The sequence below is a fragment of the Scleropages formosus genome, chromosome 10 (assembly GCF_900964775.1).
Source record: "Scleropages formosus chromosome 10, fSclFor1.1, whole genome shotgun sequence".
In the NCBI taxonomy this organism is placed as follows: Eukaryota; Metazoa; Chordata; class Actinopteri; order Osteoglossiformes; family Osteoglossidae; genus Scleropages; species Scleropages formosus.
The window spans coordinates 12,098,854-12,125,237 of record NC_041815.1 but is presented as its reverse complement, the minus strand read 5'-3'; the positions used below and the strand labels follow the sequence as shown (position 1 = coordinate 12,125,237).

Below are 26,384 nucleotides of genomic sequence, written 5' to 3'. Positions count from 1 at the left end.
GAAGTACGAAGGATCCTTCTTGCAGGTTACGATAAACTCCTGTTGGAAAGCAAGGGTCACCTTATTCCCTCACTTTATCTTCACCTGAGGAAGTGCCGTGTGTCACCATGGTCGCATTTTGCACATGGCCCACTTATTTTTTTCTACATCTTTGTCCTTTCCATGTTGATTTAACACAAGAAATTTTTTGCCTTTACAGTACCTATGCGCTCCCGAGTTTGGGCTGGTGTCACATGGGGAGCAAAGAGAGGCACTGTTACTAATGTGAGAGGCAGCAAAGAGGAACGGCTGATGGTCTCTGGTGGGTAGAGAATACAATTCAAATCCTGCGTGAAAATAGCTGTCGGAACCTGGAGCAAAGAGGAGGATGATGTGTAAAATTCTGAGCTCTGTGAGTCACGGGGGCATGAGCAGCTGAAGGAGAACAAGATGAACTGCAGCAAAAATGAGATGGTAACTGGACACAGAAGGAAAGATGAAGTAGACCATCGACAGGTGAGCTGCAGTGAGATGAAAGGAGGTTTGGCTGGACCTGCGGCGACGACATCGCCAGACACCTTCAGCGTGACAAAGTGACCGAGCCGTCTGTTCCTGGATCAATATTGATACTGGTCCGCTGCTGGGCAGCAAGGAGACGACCGAGGTGTGGGTGGGAGTTGGGGGAGGGGTATCAATTCTAAGCACACAAGTTTTTCAGACCTGTTTAAAGGTATGAGCGGTGTTGGATTGGCAATTTACAAAGTTTACCCTCTTGTGTAGTAACCTGTACCTTACCTCTTCTTGGTGATCACCTTTCATGAATGTGCAGAAGCACGTTCAGGGCGCTACGCCGAACTTCTCAGCTAATCTTAGGAGCTCCGATGCACACACCACGCCTGCTGGCATCTGCTGCAGTCTTTTGCTGGCTTCAGCTGAGGTGGGGAGGGTTCACACATGGGGTCAGGCTGCCCTGGTGAGGGAGATGAAGGTGCTGGCCCTTCACAATATACCAACTGGCCTGGTGAAAGAGAGACAGAAATGGGGCGGTTTGCTCTAGAGCTCAACTGATAAACGACTGAAACCTCAAAGCACCGTGGTCTGACAGGACCCAACAAAAGCAAAGAAGAAAGAGAAGGAGTTCTGGAATCCCTAACCACACACGCACACACCTCTTGCACTTGTGAGAGCAAACATGACTGACAGACAGACATAAAAGCCCTGGGCGGGATTGCGGATGAGGCAGGGGAGACGCGCTCCGTCCCCGCTGGCTGTTGACAAAGCTAACGCTGTCAGGCTACATCTCGGGTTCCCTCAGGATCGGCCGCAGGTTATGTTTAAGAAATGGGTGGTTGGCCCCACCTGTCGCGCTCCCCTTCACTTTCACCTCCCGCTTGTGCCGGCATCAAACCGGAAAGGTTAGATGTGTGTGGGTGGGTGAGATCTGGGGGGTCTGGAATGAATTCATGGCTGTGTGTGTGTGTCTAAGTGCTGTCATCCACAGGTGTACCAAGCACTCCCTGCAATTCCTCTGGAAACGAATAAAACTGCAGCCTCAGCACTACATCAAAGCTGCACCGTCTTTCTCTGGAGACTCTCTGTCTCTGATTCGGTGAAAGGTCCCAAGTGATGGCAAAAGCAATTAATCAGAATCGCTGAAGATGTTCAACACGCCGCTCAATACACATACTCCCTTTCCATTTATGCTAATGCAGAGCGATGCAACGGCAGCCCCCTAAAAACACGAAATTCTTTCAGGAATAAGCACCATTCGGTGAAACGTGACAGAACGGATTCATAGAAGCTGCAGAAATTCTGCACCGTTGTGCTGCGTTTTGTACTGCAGAAGGCAGAGAGTGTGTGCCTTAGGAAGCACGGTGATGCACCGGGAAGTATTTGTGCTTCACAGCTCCTGGGCTCTGAGTTTGGACGTGGGTTCAGACTGGCTCAGTCTGTGTGGAATTTGGATGTTTTACCAGTGTGGGTTTTCTCTCGGCGCACCGGGTTCCACGTACGGTCCCAAGATGTGGCTCAGACAAATTGGCAACTCTGAATTGACGCGTGGATGAGCGTTACATCGTCCTCCCGTGCAGATGGTTGAAAGACTGTGGGCAGTTTAGTGTGGTGCGTCCAATATTGTAAGTCGCCACTTACAATAGCCATCAATTACAGATTGTTCGATAATAATATTAGTAGGGGAAAGGCGTACCGTAAATCTGAGTGCATACTGTTGTTTTTCGGGACAAGATGAGCTTTGGACGGCTGTGATAAAAGGCGGATGAGTTTTTGAGCGCCGTACATTCGGCTTTGCTGAAGAAAGATTTAAAATACGACTTTGGGCCAAAGCCGAAAGATTTGGCTACGGTGCTGAAGCAGTCAGCGAGGGCAGATCGGGGGTAAGGTCCAGGTTATCGCGTGGAACGGGACATCCTACTCGGTACGTGAACTTCACACTCCTGCCACGAAACTTCTGCTTCTTTACCCAGAAAAGCTCAAAAAAAGTTTCCGCGTGTTCCGCTTCATGCTTCGAACCCCGGTGAAGGGGGAAATAGTGGGCTGTGGGGGGTGAGAAGCAAGAGGGTGATGTGAAGAGGTCATGGGGGACTCGGACCACAGCCAAGCACAATCTGGGTCACTACCCATGCTTTCAGTTTAACCTCCACCCCCTGGACTCATTATATTTCCATTAAAGAAAAAAACAGACCCAGACTAGATTGATCCAGCTCATCTACGTCCCCACCTTGTTCCTGGTCTTTTTTGTAAGATCTTCGATCTCTTTCATAAGGCTGTATACCAGGGAATCTTATCACACCTTCCTTTCCCAAGCTTACTTTCCAAACACTTAAACAGAATAAATTGAACAATTACCTGTGTATCATAACAGTAATAATATTTACAGCAATAGTTCCCAAACCCAGGGGTGTTGATTTAGAAATGAGGCTCCATTTTTCTCAGGTCACAGCAGGGAAGAGAATCGTTCAAAGCTGCTGAGATACTAGTTTTTGCACGGAGATCTTTATTCATCAGAGAACGCTGAGTGATTATTTCTTCTCCATTTCCCTTTACACTTGGAACACAACAGAAAGAGACCCGTGACGCTCCGTAGAGCCTCTCATTCGGGGGTCTTAGCCACTGACGATGAGGACAGGTAAGGGATTGCTCATCTGCAGCCAGCGTCCCAAGTAGAATCCATTTGGCACCGGGATGCATTTTGCTGAAAGTGCTTTCGGAGATGACGTTAAGATTAATTTGTTAGCAGGTATCCTCGAAGGCCTTTGCACAGAAGAATGATCTTGAGCGACAACAATGGTCCGTTCAGTGCCAAAGCACACAGTACCACAAACAAAATCCGCCATGTCCATCTGGAGAGAGTCCTTTATCGATCGATTGGCCCCGCTTCGGCATCCTGGTCCGCCGCCTTTGTAAAACATTCCAGGTAGGAGGATGACAACAACTAGTGAAAAAAGTAAGCCAGGGACGTGAGCACAAGTAATAGGCCTAATATTTTAAGAGAACCGCTGGAGTGGAAAATGTGTTGCATTTGGAACTGGGGCAGTTGGACAGATGTAATCACAGAAGCTGTGAGCTTATCGTGAGATCATTTCAATTTCTGTGCACGTAAAGATTCATTTCTAACATGGGCATGGATTATAATGAGAGCGTCTGGTAGCCTCAGATAGGCGACCAGCATGACTGCGTCATATATTTGTATCTGAAGGAAGGTCAGTGTGCTTTCTGTTGTGGTCGTGGCAACTTTTTTCTGCCGAGAGTTTTGGATCAGCTCTCTTTTGTGCACCTGGACTCAACCGAGCAGAAGCAGGATGCCACGTCTCCTCACGAGGGCTCGGCGCCACTCTCCAAGGATGCCCGTGTTAGGCGATCAAGTGTTAATGCTGTCTTGCGGCCGTCACTGTCTGCTGTTGCTCAACCGCGATGTCCCGCCAACCCATGTGAGAATGTGGCCCGCTGTCCGTGCTTGGGCTCCTTCTCCGCCACGCTCCGGCGCGCAGAACGCTTTCACAACGCGGCCCCGGGTTCGCGTTCTGGATAAATAGTTTTCACCCTTTGTTATTATTTGTTGTTAATGGTTGACAGCGTGCTCGCGTTTTAATCATTGCAGGACGGAACCAAAGGAATCGCATTCGTCATCTGCGTGCAAGTGGCATCCGCAGAGGGTATCGGTGTAAAATGCCACGTGTTTATCCAATGTGTCCGCGCAAGGAAGGCATTTCAAATCTCACTGAATTACTTTCAGTAAATACAGTTTATGCTGGCATCAGCGGGTGACGGGGGTGACGTGTCCCCCCACGGTGCAAGAAAGCCTCAGTTTGTCCACAAATGTTCATGTTTGACTCAGTTCAGTACTAGTCCTAATTTTTTTTTTGTTCTCCCAGTTTTTGACAAGTTGTAACGCCCCTTAGCGTATACAAGAACAATTGTGTTGTTGTAATAGCTGTTTTTTGTTTAGGTAACTGATTTGGTTACAATGTACATGTTTATTATTTGTACGTGGTGCGGCAGAATCTGTCGAAGCAGTGGTTTAAGTTTACCTCGGTAACTGTTGGGATTGGTCAAGACAACGTGATCGAGAGGGAAAAAGAAACAGATAGATGAATTGGGAAGAGAGCAGTGTGAATAAGTTAATAAACTGCTTCAGGGAATATCTGCGCATTTAGTGCCTATATAAAAAACAAAAGAGTCCAACCACAACTGTCGGAACCCTACTCGTACACTGTAGGCCAATACTGTATAATGCAGTGTATATAATGGAGAAGCGTTTCGGATGAGGACATTAATCGGTGTTGTAGGATTCAAACATGTCACCCCCGTGGTATGTAAATATTCACTATATTTACTGAAGCAAATTCAATGACATGTGAAACACCTTTCTTGTGTGGACGCATGGAATAAACAAGGCAAAAGCCTCTTTTTCAGGATAATTTCACTTCGGTTGTAAATATCGTTATTGAATTTGTTTAAAATTTCAGATGGACGGGCAAAACTCTGCCAAGAACGGCATAATCTCACTGGATGACCGGTATCTCGTGAAAGACGCACAAGTGACACACATTACTCGCCGAAAGGCTGATAGCAAAGGCCCGAGCGCTCAGTGTCTCATTGACGAAATTCATTTATTGCCTTTTTTCTGTGTGAAAACAAACAGGCCTATCAAAGGTGGCACTCGGACAGACAGTACCCCAAGGGTGTATTTAACTGTTCGCAGCAGTCAGCTCAATAGATCTGTCCCTGTGCCTCCTGAAACAGGACTTTTCAAAAGCTAGATTTTAATCCTAGATTTTGACGCTTTGGAGAAAAGGGTCAGATAAATGAATAAAGGTGATCAAAAAGTCAAGAGTGCTTGAGAGACAATAGCTGTGATAAAACTGATCAGTTTCATTGTATCACACATGGTAGATGACAGATCAGGATTTGGTTTCACACGTGCATATATAGGCTAATACTGCATGTATACACACACACACACACACATTTTCAGAACCGCTTGTCCCATACGGGGTCACGGGGAACCGGAGCCTACCCGGCAACACAGGGCGTAAGGCCGGAGGGGGAGGGGACACACCCAGGACGGGACGCCAGTCCGTCGCAAGGCACCCCAAGCGAGACTCGAACCCCAGACCCACCGGACAGCAGGACCGTGGTCCAACCCACTGCGCCACCGCACCCCCTACTGCATGTATAATGAATATTAATATTTCTCTTTATTTTTACAATACTATAAAATACAATGCATGGAAAATTGAAGACGTCTTCCCCCAAAAGACATTGATGACAATCATGTCTGGAGAGACTATCAGTGCAAAGAAAAGACACTTTTATTGTGCGCATTCTTATTTCTCATAATTGCTGTGGGTTATCGATAGACTTACGCAGATCAATGATCCCTTCAACAAATACTCCGAGTATTGACAAGCCGCTTCTGCTACGAGCCGGAATTTGTTATGTGTATTTTAACACATTCATGTTTTCCCAAGTTTACTTACGTCCGCTTCGCGGACGATTTATTTACCAGCTTTATTTTCACGGTTTGAATCAATATTGATGAATATTTAAATGTTTAAGTACTGTATTTACTTTACATGTTATCACTCCATAATTAAATAACGATTAAATAAAAGCCCCATTTTCCTAGTCGAATAATTTTATTTTTGGAATGTGTGTGTGTGTGAATATTTGTATTTTATACTTATTTCTGTTTTTTATCGATATAAATTATATTTTTAATTTATATCAGTAAAATTGTTTTTTTTTGTCCCGTTTTCAAAATCAGTAGCAGATAGCAAAAAAAAAAGCAAAAAAACTGTCAAATATCAATAAAACACTTTTGCTCATGTTAATATGTTATTATGCAATTACTGCTCTCTTTTATGTAGAGCGCAGGGTGATTATAATTTTTATTTGCTGATACCAGTGGCGTTCACAATCAAGGTTGGCATGATTATTAGCGCCGCAAGAGTTATCGATCAACACAGGAGCACATCGGACCGGTTCGGCTGCTCTATCCCACCTCATTTGGGCTGTACAGATTATTATTGGATCGTGATTTTAATCATTGCACCGACTCGTAAAGATTTTCGGTCGAAACAGCAGAAGCTGATGTCTGGGGCGTAAGAACCGCTCCGGTTTTGGCGAAGAGGGAAAAATCGATGCTGTTCGATGGAATTATATAGAAGACGCACGAGGTCTGCCCGCGCGCTGCGTGGGGACATCATCATGTCCACCTCTTGTTACGAGTCTCCTGTGGTGACTTAAGTTGGACAGTCCAGCGGACCACGGCTTTGTTCTTTTTTCACCTCATAGTGATCATAAGCCGGAGCCAAGCTTTTTGATGTCTTGGGACGTATCGACCCATTCGGGGATCACTTTACCCCAGTGTCTTGACGGTTTCTACGCGAAATATGTAAAGCAGGACTTTAACAACATGTCACGGGTTGGAGGAAGGAAAAATAATTAGCAGTAGTACTCCGTGATTCATATACACCAATACTGAGGGTACGAGATCTCCTGGGGGGGTGGGGCGGGGGGGCACGTTCTCCACCCCCAGCCCTGTGTTTCGACTAAGACACTTACGAATCTTCTGTAACGACGTTGTAACAAATTTCAAATCCATGACATGGTGTAATTTATTAATTATAAGTTAGCCTTCGTCGCGCTTTTTAACATTTTATAAGCACCCTGTATAATATTGGCCTACATTCTAAAATGTGATTGTATTTCTTTTTTTTTTTTTTTTTTTTTTTGCTCTGTGCCGTTATAACGCCAATCAGGGGTCACGGTAAAAACACTTCTCCCAGCGGGGGGGCCTTGGCCGCTTCCCACGCGCCCCTGCGCCCCTCCAGCTTTGAAGTGGTCGGGATCGGGGGGCTGATGAGGTCTTGCTCTGCGCTGTATGGATATCAAATGTTTATTTAGGTTCAAATCAAAATTAAAATTGGAAATGTGAATAATAAAAACAAAATTATAGAAGTGAAAAAGTTACAGTAAAAACAATAACTACGAACTGCCAAAAATTTTACGACTTTTAACTATAACTTCATTTTTTTGCAATTCCGCATATAATGATTTGTGCCATATTACTGCCATTGTCGATTTTGTAGCATTTTTGTTTCGGGTTATTAGCATACCATTTAATTTTATAGTGGCGTAATAATTATACTTACATAAATTATGTTTTGTGCGTTAGTGATTGCACTAACGAGTTTGAATTTTACGTGTTATTTCCCTGGTATTTTTGTCCTAATGTTTTTTTGCAAATCGAGACAGCCATGCTGATGTTTTGGTGGAACAGATTCTTTTTTTAGCCAAACAAACAACCTTATCTGCCCTTGGCGTTATAATACAGTATATTCTAAAAGAATCCCAGAGAAACTAATTAATTTTATACTGAGCGGTTATAATATTTTACCCCATTAAAGTAGAGCATTGGTGTAACTGTCCTTGTTCTTATTTTTTCCTCGAAAATCCACTTTATTATACGCATGTAATCCGACGATTTATCATCTATGGATTGGGCAAAAAAGGCGTTTTCCACGTAGCCAGTTAATGAAGTGGTAATAAATCCATTACCGAATCCTTCAAAATGACTAATGGGTGGCATTGTTGTTCTGGCAGAACGTGTGTGCGCCAATGTAAGGAGCTCGGAATGTGCGCGAATACCGCGGCTCTCCTGTTATTAAGAGTAAGAGTAACACCTGGAACCATCGCAAAATAATAACACACAGTCAGTGATGATGATGGTCGTAATAAAGCTGCAGCAGGGCTGCGAGGCCAGGCTTTTGAGAAAGCCTTTATCCAGCCAGGCTGAGTCCAAAGTTCACGTAAAGTTTGGCAGATAAGTGAAGCCAATAAAAACGGCCGAGCCGAGCTTCGTGTGTAAACACCGTCTACCTGCCCGCTTTCCCACCATTTGCATGTCAGCCAGCCCACTTGTTACTGTTTTATATCGGCTGCCCTCCTCCCTCCAGCATCATGGCACACGAGCGCGCCCTGTCCCGCAGGAAGGCGGCCCGCTCCCCGCTCCCGCAGGCAGGTGCCCTCAACTCCGGAGGGCGCTGAGCACCGAACCCGCGCCGAACCGAACCGCGGCCACCACAAGCGTCGTCCGCGGCTTTGCTTTCGTTTTTTTTTCCCCCCACGCCACGTCCACCGCCACTCTCTCTCCGTTCTCCTCCTCCTCCTCCTCCTCCTCGCCCTTCCTTCCTCGTCTCGCACCGGTTCAAGGCTGCCCGTCGTCGGACGCCGGCGTCTCAGAAGGTACTCGCCGAATGTTCGCGAAGATGGTGTCGAAGCTCACACCTCTGCAGCAGGAGCTGCTGAGCGCGCTGCTCGACTCCGGAGTGACCAAAGACGTGCTCGTCCAGGCGCTCGACGACATGGAGCCGTCGCCCGCCGCCGCCTTCGGAGTAAAGCTCGAGAACCTGCAGATGTCCCCGCCGAGCTCGAAAGCGAACAACGGCGGCGGCGGCGAGTCGGATTCCAAGCCGCCGCCGGTCTTCCACACGCTCACCAACGGCCACGGCAAGGGCAGCAAGCTGTCCGGCGACGAGGGCTCCGAGGACGGCGACGACTTCGACACGCCGCCGATCCTCAAGGAGCTCCAGGCCCTGAACACGGAGGAGGCGGCGGAGCAGAGGGCGGAGGTGGAGCGGATGCTGTCGTGAGTTTTTCCTTCTCTTTCGCTCTTCTTTCTGTTCGTTCGTTAAACCTTCCCGACGACGGAGACATTTCATTTAACTCAACTCGACTGTGAAGAAACCAAGTAGTTCGCAATTACACCTTTTTTGCCTTTTTTTTTTTTTTTTTTTTCTGCCAGTCTGCCAGACCCTGGTTCAGTTGAGGGGTCATTTCGCACGTGTCTCCGAGGCTCTACGATCGTTGCAAAGTTAAAATGGTTTGAAAAATTAAAAGTGTCTCCAGCGCAGTGCAATAAAAGCGTGTCAATGATTTCAAAGTATTTCTAAGAAATACTACGGCTCTAATCAACAAGGAGACTTTCCAAGTACCGACGTTTTCTGGAGTCAAATAAGAAAACAGTTATTTAAAATATTGTTGAAATTTGTCATCGACTGCAGCTCAAAGTGGTCTTTTGACTTTCTCACGGTTGAGATGCTGTTGAAGAACTGAATGTTAATAACCGAGTACTTGTCCTATCAACTGTTGCATCGCTTTGCTTTCCCCACACTGATTGACAAATGCATTTTTAATGTCACTGTTTGACAAGAAGAACTAAGAAAAGAATTAACTGAATTATCTATAATAATTTATAATCATTTTCAAAAACCTTAAATGAATTAATTGCTAGAAGGATGCGCCCAAGTAGTGTATTACTTTAGAAACTTGAACATCTTTATGAACTCACGATTGAAATAATTATATATGTCATTTTAATTTCAATTAAATTAATGTGCAGTTATTGAGTCACGAAAAAGGACAATAATCAAACTTATAAATAAATTCAGTCAGTGGTGGTCAGGAAACCCAAATGACGTTCATGTTTACAAATTTAAAACAACGCGCCAGTATTGTTCTTTTTGCATTTTGGTTACTAATTATCCACATAGTTTATTATTTCTTCGTCTTATTAAATATCAACTGAACGGGATCTATTTATTATTAACCAGTACACCTAACGGAATACACAGAAATACCCGCCTCTCTTATTGACGTGAAAGTATTTGGAGAATTAAATTTTTACTTTCTGACCCCATGTAAACAACTGTAATTAGAATAGCAGAAACTGAAATTTATAGTGTAACAACAACGATAATACTGGTAATATTTTTAATACTGATATTGGCATTTTTGTTATGTTAAAATATTCCCGCTTTTAACAATTCTGCGTAATAGCATCGCAGAGGAACAACAATATTATTTCTCTCCTCATTTTCTTCGTTGTAAAATTTTTATATCGGCTGTTATGAATTGTAAACGCGTATAATTCGATTAATTTAATTCGATTTAATTTGTGGGCAACATTTCAATCGAATATTGAAATTATGTATCGAATCATCACTATTGTTGTTATTATTATTACTGTGCACAAGTTCTTAAACCGTGTTAACAGAGCGTGTTAAGTTCTTGCTAAGGAAATTTTTTTCTTCCTTTTTAAAAATCTTTCCATTACTCTTAAGACATGCAGTTTAGTCGAGCAGCCTTTACATTCGACGCAACCAACAGCCAGGCAGGGAGAAAATCAAAACTGAACCACGTGTAGTTGCTATTATTAATTTTATTCTATAAATCATCTACTGAAAGATACACAGTGGCGTATGATTACAGTGAATGGAGATCTGGTTATTCATTGTCAAAAGTTATAAAGGTACATCTAAAAAGGCACACTCTTAAATGTCGGCTTTCTCCAAAACAAACAGGAGCAGCGCCCGTTTGCAGCCACCCATGAATTCGGTGTTTAATCTGAATCTGACATGAGTGGAAAGTGTCAGATTTACCGCCTATTATTCCTGCTCTGCTCCGTCTGGGAGACCAGGCCTGAATTTACACTGATGGGAAGGAATTATTACTGTTTATTGACACATTCATGGTCGCCAGCGCCCTTTCTGTAGCAATTATTAGTCTGAGTTGAATTCAAGAGGATAGTAATGTAGGAGGAGAACACTTTTCCTTTTTTAATGCGTTCATTTCTATGTATTAATATGATCTGTTAATGCATTTCATGTGTTCGTTTGTGGTTTCATATAAGCTAAACCTTAAAGACAAAACGTTACATTTATTTCGTAATTGCAGGGACACTTTTGTTCTCATTTCATGCCATACGTGGAGACTTTCCAAGTTCCCGCGTTTTCTGGAGTCGAATACGAAAAAGTTATTTAAAATATGACTGAAATTTGTCAGCGACTGCAGCTAAAATGGTGATTTAACTTTCTGACAGTTGAGGTGCCGTTAAAGAAATGACTGTCCATTAGAGGGAAGGAAAAGAAGTCGCACAATAACAACACTGTATTGAGAACAATATATTTAGAAATGTTAAAGTATACATTATATATTATATTATAAATGACTGAACGTTTTTAACAAATAACCACACTATTTTTACACCTCATAACTATCAACCGTATTTCTAATTTATAGGGTCGGAGGATGCTAAAATGGGCCATTTTAATTAATGCTTGCGAAGAATCCGTGAACCACAATAACTTCGGCGCAAGGGGACTATTTCGTTCTGCTACAGAAAGGAAAGTTTACACGTTTAATGAAGTGCTTACTTGGCTCAGGTTGCCTAAACCACACATCCTCAGCGATCTACTTTCCGGTATCCCCCGTGAATAGCTGCGATCGTGGCCATGAAAGCGTTGCAGTGTATAAATTAACTACACTTGTCAGTTCGTCATTTATGGGGGAAAGTTACTGGCGAAGCGCTCCTTGGACGCGACTTGACAGCGGTGCTGTAGTTCACTGACCTACACGAGCTGCGCCGCCGCTACGCGGACCGTTTGACGCTCATTGCGCTCGTGAAACGCGCGCACTTTGGCGAGTTCAAGAGGACAGTAAAGCTGGAGGGTAAATGAAGACTTTGGTTGAGACTGAAACTCATTCGCTCTCTGTGCTGGATGGGAGCACCATAATTCAATCAGTAACCTTTGGAAGTGTTTACAGCCTGTGCGACACAATGATTAACGGCCATTTATTAGCGCGCTCCACCACTGTTCTTGTAGCTCCCTTTTTCAAGTGAACGAACGAAGAAGAAGTTCAATAAGTTGTTTTCTCCTGATGTGCGATAGTGGCACAGAGAAGATCACAGAGAGTGCTTCGATTAAATCAATACCTGCCCAAAACAAGTCTCTTTTGGGAGATGCGATAATAAGCGCGATTGCATTTTTAGTGTATAGTAGGATGGAATAGTGACCAGGCCAAAATGTAAGCGGAGACGCTGCTTATCACCTTTCTCGCGTTTCTTCATGACAATGCCAGCCTATCTTTATTTTTTAATGTAATTAAAAAGCACCGCGCGCTCGGTGTTCCAATTGCGAGCCCCTTGAAAAAAAAAAAAAAAAAAAAAAAAACTGCATGAAAAAGGTGCAAGAAATGATTTTCGCACGTTAATAAAGCTTCTTAAGTCCATAACAGATCTGAGATGGTCAGTGAGTGAGTCTGTGTCAACCCTTTTCCAGGTGACTCATGATACGCAAGACCCCGCCCCATTGTGGGTTTTTAAAATATTTTGTTAATATTTACTTCGAGTAACTATGATTTATTTTCCAAACATGTTTATTATTGTGCGTGCAAAACGCTATTTTCAATCTTGCAGCAGCGCATGCCATAATATTTCTATGGTGAAGCGGTCATACGCGCTGCTTCGGCGCACCCCACTAAATTACTATCCCACCACCACTGTTTACGTTGCTGTCAACGGCTGATATTAACGGCGTCGCCGCGTGCTCCTCTCGCGCTCTTCTCCACCCAGCGAGGACCCGTGGCGCGCCGCGCGCATGATCAAAGGCTACATGCAGCAGCACAACATCCCGCAGCGCGAGGTGGTGGACGTCACCGGGCTCAACCAGTCGCACCTGTCGCAGCACCTGAACAAGGGAACGCCCATGAAGACGCAGAAGCGCGCGGCGCTCTACACCTGGTACGTCCGGAAGCAGCGCGAGATCCTGCGACGTAAGTTCAAGTTTGAGTTGCTCACTGGCTGCCCGCGGTACGGCTCTTGTTAAGGGAACGTCTTAATTTATCAAGGACAAAATTAAAGTATTTCATATGACCTTTAAGAATTAATCTCAGTTCGAAAATAGTTAAAGCACAGAAAAGCCCTTAAATGATTTCGTTAAAGAAATATACTTTATATTTTTAACTCTGGAACAGAATTTAACTATTTTGTGGCGAGGATATTTTTTTTTGCTTCATTGTGCCAAAAATATTCATTATCGTTGTAAATTTTATATTACATGTGGACCAGGAAAATGCGTTAAACGTCCTCCTGCCTGGAATTCCACATAGAAATTTAAATGCAGCCCCTTAGTGAATTGTCACCTCCCCAGTGCCATACTTGTGCAAGATGGCAGAAAAGGTTGGATTTATCTGTGGATAAAGATTTTATTGGGCCTGCAAAACATACCCAATGTACCCAACATTTTAAAAAAAGCCAACTGCTTAGCATTTTTACTTGTTATTTTTGTGTGTTTTTCCTTTCTTCTGTCTCGTGCTTGGCCTCTGTGACCTGGACCGAATGTGCCCTTTCTTATTTTGCAGAGTTCAACCAGGCAGTGCAAGGTTCTGGCAGCAATATGACAGACAAAGGCAATCAGGATCAGGTGCTGTTTTTTTTCCCAGAGTTCAATCAGCCTGGGCAAGGGGTGGGGCCCCAGGGCGACGAGGTAGGCTCTGAACCCTCCTGCAAGAAAATGCGTCGCAACCGATTCAAGTGGGGGCCAGCGTCCCAGCAAATCCTCTACCAGGCCTATGAGCGGCAGAAGAACCCCAGTAAGGAGGAGAGGGAGACACTAGTGGAGGAGTGCAACAGGTGCGTGGTGGGAAACATTGTATCTCGATTTACCATACCAAAAAGGACTTTCTGGGGAACTGTACCCTCAGCTTTTTCGCCAGATGTCTGGTTCCCGTCTGCTTTCTGCTGCGGTGTGACCAAACCAGGTTACCCTGAATTTCATCATGTTAGGTACACTGCTTTTCATGTATTATACTTTTGCTCAGATGTTCCAGATTTAAATCTGAACATTTATTTGGGTTCATTATGATCAACAGGTCCTCATTATCTTGTATCCCGGCACACAGCAACGACTTACCTGCAGCATTTACGTGTATGTTTGATGGATTGGTTGATCACAGGCTGAATGTTTCTTTCAGGGCGGAGTGTCTACAGAGGGGCGTGTCTCCTTCAAAAGCCCATGGCCTGGGTTCAAACTTGGTCACAGAGGTGCGTGTCTACAACTGGTTCGCCAACCGCCGCAAAGAGGAGGCCTTCCGACAGAAGTTGGCCATGGATGCCTACAGTGCCCCCGCCCATGGTCTGAACCCCCTCCTGTCCCATAGTTCCCCTCACCAGCCGCAGGCCAGCCCCTCTCCATCAGGCAAGATGCAAGGTACTGATGTGCTTTTGACACCGCTATTGCTTCATGTTGATGGAGGATGAAGTTCATCAATGGGTTGTCATTGCAAGTGAAGTTGTCTGATTTTGCACATATTGTAGCTGCTGCCTGTGGTCATTTCTCAGAGGGAATAGTAACCAATGGTGAACTCGTTTATTATGGACTATTATAATTTTTGCAAGGAATGAAAAACTTAAGACAGTCCAGGGTTACTGAAAGAACAGGGAGAGAAAGAAGACAGAGAGAAAAAGGGGGAGATCAGTAAGACTGACTGAGTGATCCTACCAAGCGTCATTGTTATTCCAATCTGTATTCCAAAGTCAGCAGGCAGGAATGCAGCACAAAGGGCAAGCACTGCCCCAGCATACTGGGGTCAGAGCAGGGTCAGGGCCTGCCACGGGTCCAATAACCACCATCAAGTAAACTGGTCCGATTGTTTGTTGATGAGCTCTATTTCCCAAAAGAGCAAAAAACTAAGGATCAGTAAATTTTTTTTTTTTTTTTTTTCCAAACAATGAGAAAAGGATTTGCCTTGCATTTGTGAAATAAATTCCTGCCAATGTCTGATTCTGACATTTTCAAAGGTCCTGGTATTTTGGTATTCTGCTGTATTATTTTTGCCGTTGTTTCAGGATTTTTAAAAAAAGAGTTGATCAGCAGCCCGTACTTTTTTATGTACATCTGTGTGGGGGGCGGCAATAAAAGCCATATCTGAGAATAAAAATGTTTTTAATGAATGACATCACTGAACACAGCAGAACCTGTTGCCAGAGAGTTTGTTTGCTTATGTTATATTTCGCAGCACACCTGACCAGGCAATGACCTCGTGTTTCATAAAGGGGTGGGGCAGTATTTTAGTGATGAAGCATGGGATTGGGGTAGGGGTGAAAGATGCTTTGCCGTCCAAATCTACCCCAGTCATTGGCCACTTGCTTACAAGGTGTCCTGCTGGCATCCTGCCGACAACGTCAGCTGTTTTTCAGTGTCTGACCAGTGTCTGACAATGGTGCCCTGTAGGTTTCCTTCTCTCGTTGCTATGGTACCGCCTCCATTATGCATGCTTAATTGACAATTAAAACCCTCAGCTACTACATCTCCCAGGCCTTTGATAGGGCACTCCTCTGGCTTCTCTCCTCTATGCCCATGCCTGCAGGGGGTCCCATTGTCTGTGGTGTATTAGAAGACTGCAATGACTGTAACCCAGGTTCATTTATCTCTCCTGAACCTGGCTGGGGGAGGATAGGAAACTTTTTAAAGCACCCCACCCCCCTGGTCTTTATGGGCTACTATATAGCGGTTAGAGAAGAGCTCAAACTAGAGCAGCAGGAGCTGTCCACTGGGCTATTGGGTCCTTTCTGGTCTCACAGGACTGATGACCACTCTACTGCGTTGAAAAAAGAAGTTTTTGGTCAACTTTCCTTTGGAAGCTTCAGATTCCCATTTGAGCAAGCAGGGTCATGACAGGGTCGGATCACAGAGTGTCTCTTGCGTCAGGAGTTCTTCATTGATTCTGCTGGGCCTTGTTGATAAGGGGAGTACACAGGGTAGCCACACGGGCGGGGAAGGGGATGGTAAACAAACGCTGAAGATCCCCGGGAAACGTTAACATGTCTGCAATTCACATGGCCCCGAGTAGGTACCCGCGATCTTTTAGTGTGGGCTGGGGTTGTCTCACGTGAGCTCCTGCGCCACTAGGAAAACGCAAGGAAAGAGACGGCATGCCGAGAGTTGTCTGTTGCTGGAAGAAACGTTAGAGAAGGCACAGAAAAACTGTTCTTTTCCCCCTTGGGAGAGGAAGGGGGTCATGGACACTCTGTCCTGTGTGATCGCAAGGTATGTTTACCCCTTTATAGAGAGAGGGGCAGAGAGGCACGGAATGTGTGCTGGGGTGAGGGGAGGCCTTGCCCTCGTCCTGCCCTAAGCTTTGAGCGATGCACAAGCAAAAAGACGAGCCCTCTCCTGCAGTGGCTCTGTAGGCCTCCGATATGCACTGGTTCTACGATGACCGCTACCCGGGAAAAAGGACATTCGCCTTTGATACTACGTGGGACCTGCCGAGAATGGGAGGCTTTTCAAGCCCAGTGCAGGTCATTTGCCCCCATTTCGAAGTTTCCTGCCCGCCCCCTGCTCTAGGGGTGTCCTCTTCCTGTCCTCCACAAACCCACCCCCAGCCACAGAGTGGTCGCGTTCAGCTAACGGCCTTGCTGCGCTGGTCAAGAATTCGGCCAGGGAAGCCGTCGTGTAAAATAAAATAAATGACAGTTTCTTTAACTGTCAGGTAGTCTTATGGCTTGTTTGCCTGGAGGGTTTTTGCTGCAAGTACTGTAAGACTAGACAGAAGAAAATAACTATTACATTGTCGTTTACAGATGGAAAAGTTGCTGGAAATAATAACGAAACTCTAAAAACTTGTTAACAGCCTACCTTCCTTTTCAGTATGAAATTCTAGTATTAAAAGAACCTCAACAGGCTCTCAACAGGAGACTTTTTTTTGTCACGGAATGTGGTATTACTGTTGCTAGTGTCCTCCGAAATGAAGTTATTATGCAGTAGGGACTGTCTGAGGGGTAGTGCTGTCTAGACAAGTGTCAAATATACTTTAATATTGATGCAATACAGTAAGAAAGATAAATGTTAAAGCTTTGTCTTCTCGGTAGTGTAATGTATTAACGTAAAGCATCGGTCTACTGTAGAGATATCAGACTGACATCAGTGATTTAACTTGGAACATGTAAGACATGAATGACGCATGAAATGCCAGTAAAATATGAATCGCTGTATCCCAAAAAATATCATACGGAGTGTTACGATAAAAAAGAGAAACGAGTATAATGCTGAGAAAGACCTCTGTGAGATTTGAAGGGTTTTCTTTTTCACCCTGGGGGAAACCTCACAATGAATAATATTTGTGTCCAAAGTACAGTCTCCTGAAATTACACCAGAAGAGCATACATCGGGGTGACGTAGGGTTGACACAGGGACGGCGTCATACAGACAGTTCTACGGACAATTTCGTCCTTCTGCTGGGTAAAGAGTGACCGATGTAGCATCCTCCCTGGAGCGCAGCAGCCGATGAAACTGAGTGCGGAGCGACCCTGAGCTTACGGTCAGGTAGCAGTTTGCTATTTTTCCTATTCTCAACGGAGTCACTTGCGTTGGCTTTAATGTTCCAGTGAAGATGGTGCACCTGCCAAGCTTTGGCTCTAGCAGACAGCTTGGCCAACCCCCTAGCCATGAGTGAGGGGAATCCTCTTGTGGCAAGATTAAGCCTGGCCAACCCAGGCAACACTTTCAGAGTCGGGTACACTTGTAAAACAGCATGTTTATGAGCCAGCAGCCATTGTGAGGCCAGTGGTTCGAAGAACCGGCCGAGTGGTTTACGATCCCATACCCCCATTGACCAGCCACAGTGGACCGCCGCCAGTGTGACTGTCTTGGGGAGGGGGCAGCGTCTGGGGGTGTGGAAGCTCCCGTTTTCTGACAGCTGCTGCAGACAGTTTACCTGCAGTTACCGGTACTATGCATCCAAGTCTTTCCGTAGTTTCTGTCACCGTAAAAACGCAAGAAACATTTGTTTTGCTTTACTTAAATATTTATTTTGCATTTTAACTGAATGTGTTCTGGGTTTGATCGACAGTGCTGGGTGCAGATGAGGGAGGGAATGGCTGTGCTAAGGGGGGACTTGCCGTGTGTGTCTGTACTAGCAGAGTGGTGGAGCTGTGAGCTGTGCGAGGCCAAGACCCTAGGAGAGGAATGTGTTTGACATTGGTTGTGGCAGTTTTCTGTTTGTTTTGCTGGTTATCAGCACCAGCCTGGGTTTGGCAAACTGCCACTTGATAGGAACACTGTAGCCATGGTTGGTCATGGCAAGAGGAAGAAGCACAGGCCTCACTTTTGCATGACATCCCTTGGGAATGTGACTGTATTTGCAGGCCGGGATGACAAAGCTGATTTGTTTTCCGTACTGCGGTTTGGTACTTTTGCCTTGAGTGGTATGAAAAGGGCCCTGCAGTAGCTGGGTGTGAAGGTGAGTGGCACTCCTGGTACAGAATAGTGCTCCCATGCACTGGAGTTTAGGGTTGTGAGCGTATGCGTGTGGAGGGTGGGCTGTGTGCCAGGCTGTGTTTGTTTTTTGGGGGTGGGGGGTCTACCTGCATGCTTGTGTGACTGTGCTGAGTCTTGGCTGCACAGTGCCAAACTCATTCTTGTTCTCACGTACTTTAGAGTCTCCTTTTCAAGTGGACTGGAATTCCTACGGAAGAGAAAGTGTCACCCAGTCCCGATCCAGGTGACGAAACTGATCCTTGGACCATGGCAAGACACTAAACTCAAGCGCCCTCTCTTTTTGTCTGCAGGAGTCCGGTACAGCCAGCAGGCGAGCGAGGTCACTTCCTCCTCATCTATCAATCACCATGGCAACAACGCCATGGCAACCAGCCAGTCCGTACTGCAGCAGGTGTCACCAGGAGGCCTGGACCCAAGCCACAGCCTGCTGTCACCTGACGCCAAGATGGTGAGCACACCTGGGCCTTCCCGGTTCGAGATAAGATAAGAGGAGGCCTGTGTGACCCACTCTGCTCGGCAGCGCTAAACGGGCCCCTGAGACATGCCAGCCATTGGCTATTGGCGGGATCCACAATCGAGCCATTGTGTGGATCACCAAGTTCTCGGAGGCATGGTCCAGTTTGTGTGATGAGCGTGGAGGCCACGGCTGAGCCAATAAACCTGACAAAGAAACATTCTGCTCTTATTGATTGAACACCTTGTAATGAGCCCAGCGGGTGGGACTCCACTTGGTCGGACAGAGGGGTGACCGCAGTCTCTGATAACGCTGTCATTTTTTTCTGCTTCGGGGAAAAAAAAAAAAAAAAAAAAAACACAAAGAGAGAACTTGTCATTCCTGAGCTAGTTTCTGTATTTGATTTAGCACAACAGAAATTCCCTGAAGCTTCATACTTCAGGGAATTTCTGTTGTCCTAAATCAATGGCCGTACAGAAATAATGATAACCTGCTTCACGCGTCGCCGTCAGAAACTGCCCTATGAGGCCATTGGAAGGTCTTCTTCCACGATACAGTGCAGTGTATGCTAAGCGTGTCTTTGAGTGGCAGGTAGCATCTGCCGACATGACGAATGACACCATCTTTTTTGTTTTACTCGAGTGAGAGCGGCGGCTCTGAGCTGCACACAGAACCTCTGTCCCAACTCAAAGGAGGAGTGATCCTTTTATATATAATTTTGGAGTACGTGGAAGTACAGCCTACTGTCCGACATGCTCCAAATGTAAAATCTCAGCGCAGGTGACACTAAAAAAAATAGGTCGGTGTTGTCCTACATTCCTAATTAAATACCATGACCTATTTACTAAAATCACTGTTAAACAGAACAGCTTTTCCACTCTGTAAATTGTTCTCAACAATACGCTCAGTGACAGGGTGCGGCACTCGACGAGGGTGCTCCGAGGTCACGGTTCTTTGAGACGGGAGCGGGGACTAGCGTTGTATTCCCAAGCACTACGCTAATGGCGCCGTCATTCCCACTGTGTGATTCCCTCTCCAGATTTCTGCTTCGGGCGGAGGCCTACCACCTGTCAGTACACTGACCAACATCCACAGCTCTCACCACCCCCACCAGCAGACCCAGAACCTCATCATGCCCCTGTCTGGAGTCATGGCCATTGCACAGAGTGAGCATGCTGTCCATCCTTGCCCGTCCTTGCTTCCTCATTGCATTACCATCGTGCCGTTTCTGCATGTTCATTCCATATCCGTTAGGTAATTTAGCATCCTCACAGTCGCCTTTATCCAAGGCGATTCACATAGGGTTACACTTTTACTCGTTTTGGTGCTTCACTGAAGGTGGCTATTTCTCTGCAGGTTATATAAAGTTGTGTATCGTGCTAAATTGCTCAGCTGCCTTCCCTGTCTTGGAATGAGAACCAGCAACCTGCCTATCCCCCCCCCCCCCCCGCATTGCTTACTCTGTGCGGTCGCTGTCCGGTAACTCCCCCGGGATCTCTCTTTGCAGCACTGAACACGTCGCAGGCACAGACAGTGCCAGTCATCAACAGTGTGGCAGGCAGCCTGGCAGCGCTGCAGCCAGTTCAGTTCCCACAGCAGCTGCACAGCCCCCACCAGCAGGGTCTCATGCAGCAGTCACCTAGTCACATGGCCCAGCAGCCCTTCATGACCGCCGCCTCGCACTCACACAGTCAGTACCCTTTACCTTCTCCTCCTTTACACTCTTTATTCACCGTAACATATGGTGCAGGGCATACAGCTGTATAGTTCTTACACCTTTATTCTGCTAGGTACTCTATTGCAGCAATTTAAGACAAGACGACGCATACTCAAACTGCAATTAAGTATTCCTTAACTGCAGAAGACGAATGTGGTTTGAAGAGACTAGATAGTAAGAATCAGAAGGCTCACTTCCTTGTTTCCTTACCCACAGTGTACCCTCATAAGCAGGAGCCTCCCCAGTACTCGCACCCCTCCCGCTTCCCCTCTGCCATGGTGGTGACAGACACCAACAGCCTCAGCACCCTGAGCTCCATGTCCTCCAGCAAACAGGTCAGTTCCACCAGTTAAAGAGCCCTCCTCGCCGCCCCACTGGAGCCACCGGTGGGCCAAAATCAGGCCCTGGCGGCACATTCTCTAACCTTCACACTGCCTCTCTCTGCGGGGGTTCCGCTGTCTTTTGTTATATCCAAATACACCTGCTGTTCTTGGGTATGTCATGTCTCAGTGTGTGTGCTGCCCCCATCTGCTAAGTTCTTAGGTGTGGGTGGATTAATTTTGTATGTCGTGTCTGCATCCTTACTGTTTGATGTGTGCTGTCCCCGAGAACATCCTATCTGGGCATATTTGTCTTTGTGCGTATGCTTGTAAGAGATTCGTCACGTGACCAGTCTGTGGCGTACGCCACCGGTGCGGGAGGTCTGCACAAGACTGACGGAACAAAAAAATAAGCAGCAGTAATGAATGTCAAGAAACAAATGAGTTTCTTTCCCCCCAACAGCTTCCTGTATTTTTTAACTTCGCGCTGATTGAATTCCCAGAAAGGGTGCTGACTGACTTGAGAACAGTTGAAGGTCCTTATCTTGTGCAAACTCCCCAGGCAAGAGCCACAATAAGGTGGCGATCTGCTCATCCACCCGGTTTTTAATTCCCCACGGTTGATCTACTCACTGAAAAGTGGCACAAGAAACCAGGGCATTTACTAACTACAGTGTTTAGGGGGTTGGCTGGGATGGAGCTGGAAGTGTCTTGACCTTGTCTGATGACGTCTTTAATCCGTGTTGCATTAGGATGGTCCGGTAAACAAGATGGTACAACTCGGGGGTCTCTCCTGGGTAAATACTGTCTTTAAAAGATTCTTTCATCACAGAGCCAGGCTAGCTGTGTACTGGGCGAGGTCCAGAGTGGAGTTCACTGTGTCACCAACTGAGTACTCGGAGTACTTGCTTAATTTCACAGTTGAAACCCACAACAAATCGTTGCTATGGAATGCTGAAGCCACCTGACCACATATCATTTTGTTAATTCATAGTAGTAGTGGGTTTTATATGGGTCTTCCTATTAGTGCATCTCCAAATTGCTTTGCACCCTGCCATAAAGGAGCAGGTTCAAGTCTCTGTTGTACCACAATAGCCACTTGTGCACCGAAGGCTCGGGAGGCACAGATTGGCCTGTGTTCTTTGGATGGGTGAGATGTTTTCTTTTGCACTGCTGACACTTTTGTCCAATGGTAAATGAAGTAGAATATCAGGAGTGCTTTTGACAGCGCAGGGTAGCGATCGTATGATTGCAACTGCAACCGCTAACTTCGGCTCATCAGTATCGAAATTTAGTGCTACAGTTCATACTGGATCACCCGTTACATACGGCAGCTGGGAGGCACATACAAGGGCGTGAGTGGAATCACACAAGTAACTCTTCTTCATGTGTGTCACGTTGCCTCATGAAGCCTGCAGCCCACAGAGCAAAGATAATCGGGTTACTCGCTGCAGAGGGGTACATGTTCACCCCTTTTGGCATTTGGCACCACGGGTAACCGGCTTCAGAGGAATTCTGATAAAAACTGGGAAATGCTAAAAACATTACGAAGCATGTGTTTTCTCTTCAGTTACTGAAACACATCATAAGGAGCACTTAAATATTTCACATTTATCTGATGCTTTTCTCTAAAGCAACTTATAGTGTTCAGGTTACAATTACTTACCCATTTATACAGCTAGGTAATTTTACTGGAGCAATTTAGTGCAACTGCCTTGCTCAAGAGTATTAAAGCCAGAGGTGGGACTCAAACCTGCAACCATTAGGCCCACAGGCAGCAGCTCTAACCACTACGCTACCAGCTAACCCGTTTCAGGCTATCATCAGACCGTCCAGCTTCCTTCTAGCAGAAAGTTTTACAAATCCATGCCGCCTTTTTCACGTTGCTGAATGTGTTGACGACGCTGATTTTGAAGCTGAAATGTTGTGTTAATGAACTGGGTGTGCTCTAGCTCCAGAAAGCGTGCATCCCTTGGTTGTGTTATGTGTACCAAGGGTCAGTCTTGGTCCTGAGGCTGTGTGCAGGCTCAGTATTCAGACCAAGGTACTGTGGGAAAAGGGGTGATTTGCTGCCACGACTCACCTTCTTTTGTTTTCCTGCTTTTTGTATGTATGTGCTCCAAATGGGGCAAGCCGATTGAGCGTATCGACACTCCTCTGAATTCCCATTTCCTTTGGGTGGCTCGACCGGTCAGCCGGCCGCGTGCTAGGTCAGAGTGGTGCTTGATTAACATTGTCTTATTTACCTTGTCCTCTCTGCTGTGTTCAGTTGCTAAGTAGGTCCTGATCCAGAGTGCAGGATGTACCCCAACCCTCCTCCTTACACAGATTCATCTGAGACCTTGCATTTCTGTGGAGGGGATGGGAAGGGGGGAGTTGACAGGCAGTAATTACAGCCCTTCCTTTTTCCTGCTCTTTCCTCCTTTCGTTGATCGCTCTACCTTAGAGTCCCAACCCCCATGCTGTCGCTTGCTTGATTTCCCTCTGTATTTTCGTAATGAGGGAACTACAGGCTTGATCAATCTCATAGATTTGAACCCATCGTTCCACCCAGTTTCTGTTGGCCTGAAGGTCTTACCCTTCATCTGTCCCCAGGCCATGTGGCACAGCCATATGCTAGTATCTCCTGGTGTCAGCCTGCTGGACCTGTGACAGCCAAATGCTTGCCAGTGGACACACAGACTAAAGGTACCGGACTGAAGTGGGGGCAGTGTTGCTGCTGTTATGTGAAGTCCTATGGATTTAAATCCTATGAATTTTATCTGACCGGGCTTCTCAGTGCCTTAGCCACACTTACCTGCAGACTCTTGCAGGTTGCTCCTCATCAGGGTCTATATTTGACCTGGGTGGTGCAGAGGCAGCAGGGTGTACACTGCTGACGACACCACAAATTTGCTCCAACTTTTTATTTTACCCTGTTATTTGCGGGAACCACCCCACCACCTGCTCACCGAAGCTCACCTCCGCTCAGCTCCATGCCGCTAATGGTGGCTCATACCTTTATCAGGTGGGGTTGTTTGCTGGCTGGTGGGTCACCCTGGGGTCAGTATTCCAGACAGACAAATAAAATTACACAGTTGCACTTTCTCACACACACACACACACACACACACACATATATATTCAGTAATAATTTCAGCTGAAAGAGAACATTTTCAACTGAACAATGAAAAGGTATTTGGTCAGGTGTGGCGGCCAATGCACGACTCGTAAATTCACCGTAGCCTCTTGATTCAATCTTTCACGTGCAGTGCAAGAAATGTTCCGCTTCACCTGAAATTAGTTTCCTTCTGTGTTATTTTGGAACAAAGACATTAGCACATCAGCAAATGTATCTTGTGCAGCCTCGGTGTTTGAGCTTGTTTCAGTGTTACACTCTCTCTTTCTCGTTGTTACAGTGTCCCCTGCAAGCGTGGTGAGTGCGCACACCGGACCTCCTCGGCACCTAGCAACTGGAGTGCATTTTTCCACCCTCTCACTGTGGCAACCGCGGCAGCTCCTAATGACTGGCAACAGCGTGCTGGACGATGGGTCGGTCAATAAATCAAGAGCCGGGGTAGAAAAGTGGGCGTGGCGCTAATGGAGAAGAGCCGTTTAGAAAAATGAAGGAAAGAGCGAAGATGTAAGCATGTAAGCTGTGAATATGTCATTGTAACAAGCTCAGTGAAGAGGATCGGTGACTCTTTGTGGACTTCCTCCGTTGCTTCGATGAACAACAAGGACAGAGAAATCTGCTTCTTTTGGGCACAGCCTGGGAAAACAGTATTTCATTCTTTGCATAATGAATGACAGGAACAAACAGAATTGCTTGAGCAGAAGGTGCAGTTTTGTTTGCTGCTGTGTGTGTTTATGCCCAGGGACATTCAGGACTTGTAAATGGACAATGATTTTGTCAAACCATCTGAAGTGGGGGGCACAGCCTCAGCTGGTCATAATCTCTTCTTATATGGCCATGGACGACTTTTTTGCAAGCCATTGAAGCTACCGCAGCTCCTCAGTTGGGACCCATGGGAGCCAAACTACTTGTTGTCCCCCCCCACCCTCAGTATCAATGAGAACTGTGACAGTGACTGCTGTATATCATATGACAATCATCATAATGTCCCTGTGCCACTGGAGACTTCGCACGTGCCTGATCTGTTGTAAAGTGTCTTCCATGACTTTTTTACTGTTATGATTTCTACAGTCGAGCTGGTGATGATCCAATATGTTTGTAGCTGTAAAAGTGTCATGAGTTTTGACTGTTCTTAAAATTTCAAAAACGGCATGAGTATACGACCTCAGTCCTTCCGAAAAACGACTCGAAGAGGCCTCGGACCAGCCCGTAGGAACAGGAATAGGAACAGGTCACGAAGAAGGAAGCCAAGTACATTTATGCTCGCTTTCTGGTCGACTTCTCCAGTTCCTCAAGGCTACAGGAGAGCTCCACCTTTTGTCCAGAACTAATAACTTCAGGAGTTTACCTAATGAGACTGTATCACAAATCACATGAGGTTTCTTCTGTCCAGTCGCCACATGGGGAGTGTCACAATGACAGGTTTCCTCGGTCAAATCACATTTAGGCATATAGTGGAGTGTAGCTTTCAGTTCTTATTATATACTTTCAATTTGTTGCAGCGTGGAATGAATAAGAATCTATCTGTGACAACTCCTACAAAGCAATGATAGTAGAAGGCTCACTATGTGTCTCACTCTGCTGAAGGAATTGGGAGAGGTCCAGTCTCCGCGGCCCAGCGATGCCCCTCCCTGCTGTAGGCAGGCGTGGCGCTCATATTTGTATGCGGGTGTTGAAGGATTAAGAACTTGGCTCTGGGTCCGTGTGAATGACCTCTTACAGGTGCCTCTCTTGGACTGAGTGGTGTGACTTCTCCTTAACCCTTACGGAAGTTTCGAAACCCGAAAATTGAAATGCTCCCATCACCAAATTTGTCCAGCAGAGACGAATTTGGTGATGGGAGCATTTTAATTTTCTCCAGCACAAAGCTCTGCTGCTCTATCACAACATTTACAGTTATTTCCAAGCAAAACAAGTCATTATCATTCCGGTTACATGCTGAAGGATAAGAGATGAAAGAGTCTCTCACTGTGGCAATGGTCACTGAATCTGTCAGAGAGTTGAGAAATGACAGGGGGAGGCTGCTGCCATGACAAACACTGTTTCTTATGCAATACTTAGCTACCAGGAACCTTCGTGTGGAAAAAGAAACTGTGGAAGGCTATTTTAAGAGACTTTTTGGAGGCAGTATTTATTCACCTGTTATGGGACAGTG

At 46.0% G+C, this 26,384-nt stretch overlaps 1 protein-coding gene across 2 annotated transcripts; it reads left to right on the top strand.

Annotated features, from left to right (window-relative positions):
* The first annotated feature begins 7,479 nt into the window (after window positions 1-7,479).
* On the top strand, window positions 7,480-25,860 carry hnf1ba (HNF1 homeobox Ba). 2 transcript variants are annotated; one of them, XM_029255274.1, is made up of 10 exons: window positions 7,480-9,151; window positions 12,917-13,116; window positions 13,705-13,975; window positions 14,317-14,552; window positions 18,914-19,071; window positions 20,117-20,243; window positions 20,585-20,767; window positions 21,011-21,129; window positions 23,710-23,802; window positions 24,513-24,584. In XM_029255274.1, exons 1-9 carry the CDS (start codon window positions 8,406-8,408, stop codon window positions 23,764-23,766), a joined length of 2,097 nt encoding a protein of 698 aa, XP_029111107.1. In that variant the 5' UTR covers window positions 7,480-8,405; the 3' UTR covers window positions 23,767-23,802; window positions 24,513-24,584. The 2 variants fall into 2 exon arrangements, with proteins under 2 accessions (XP_029111107.1, XP_029111108.1); XM_029255275.1 differs by lacking the exon at window positions 23,710-23,802 and having other exon boundaries at window positions 24,513-25,860.
* The last annotated feature ends 524 nt before the right edge of the window (window positions 25,861-26,384 follow it).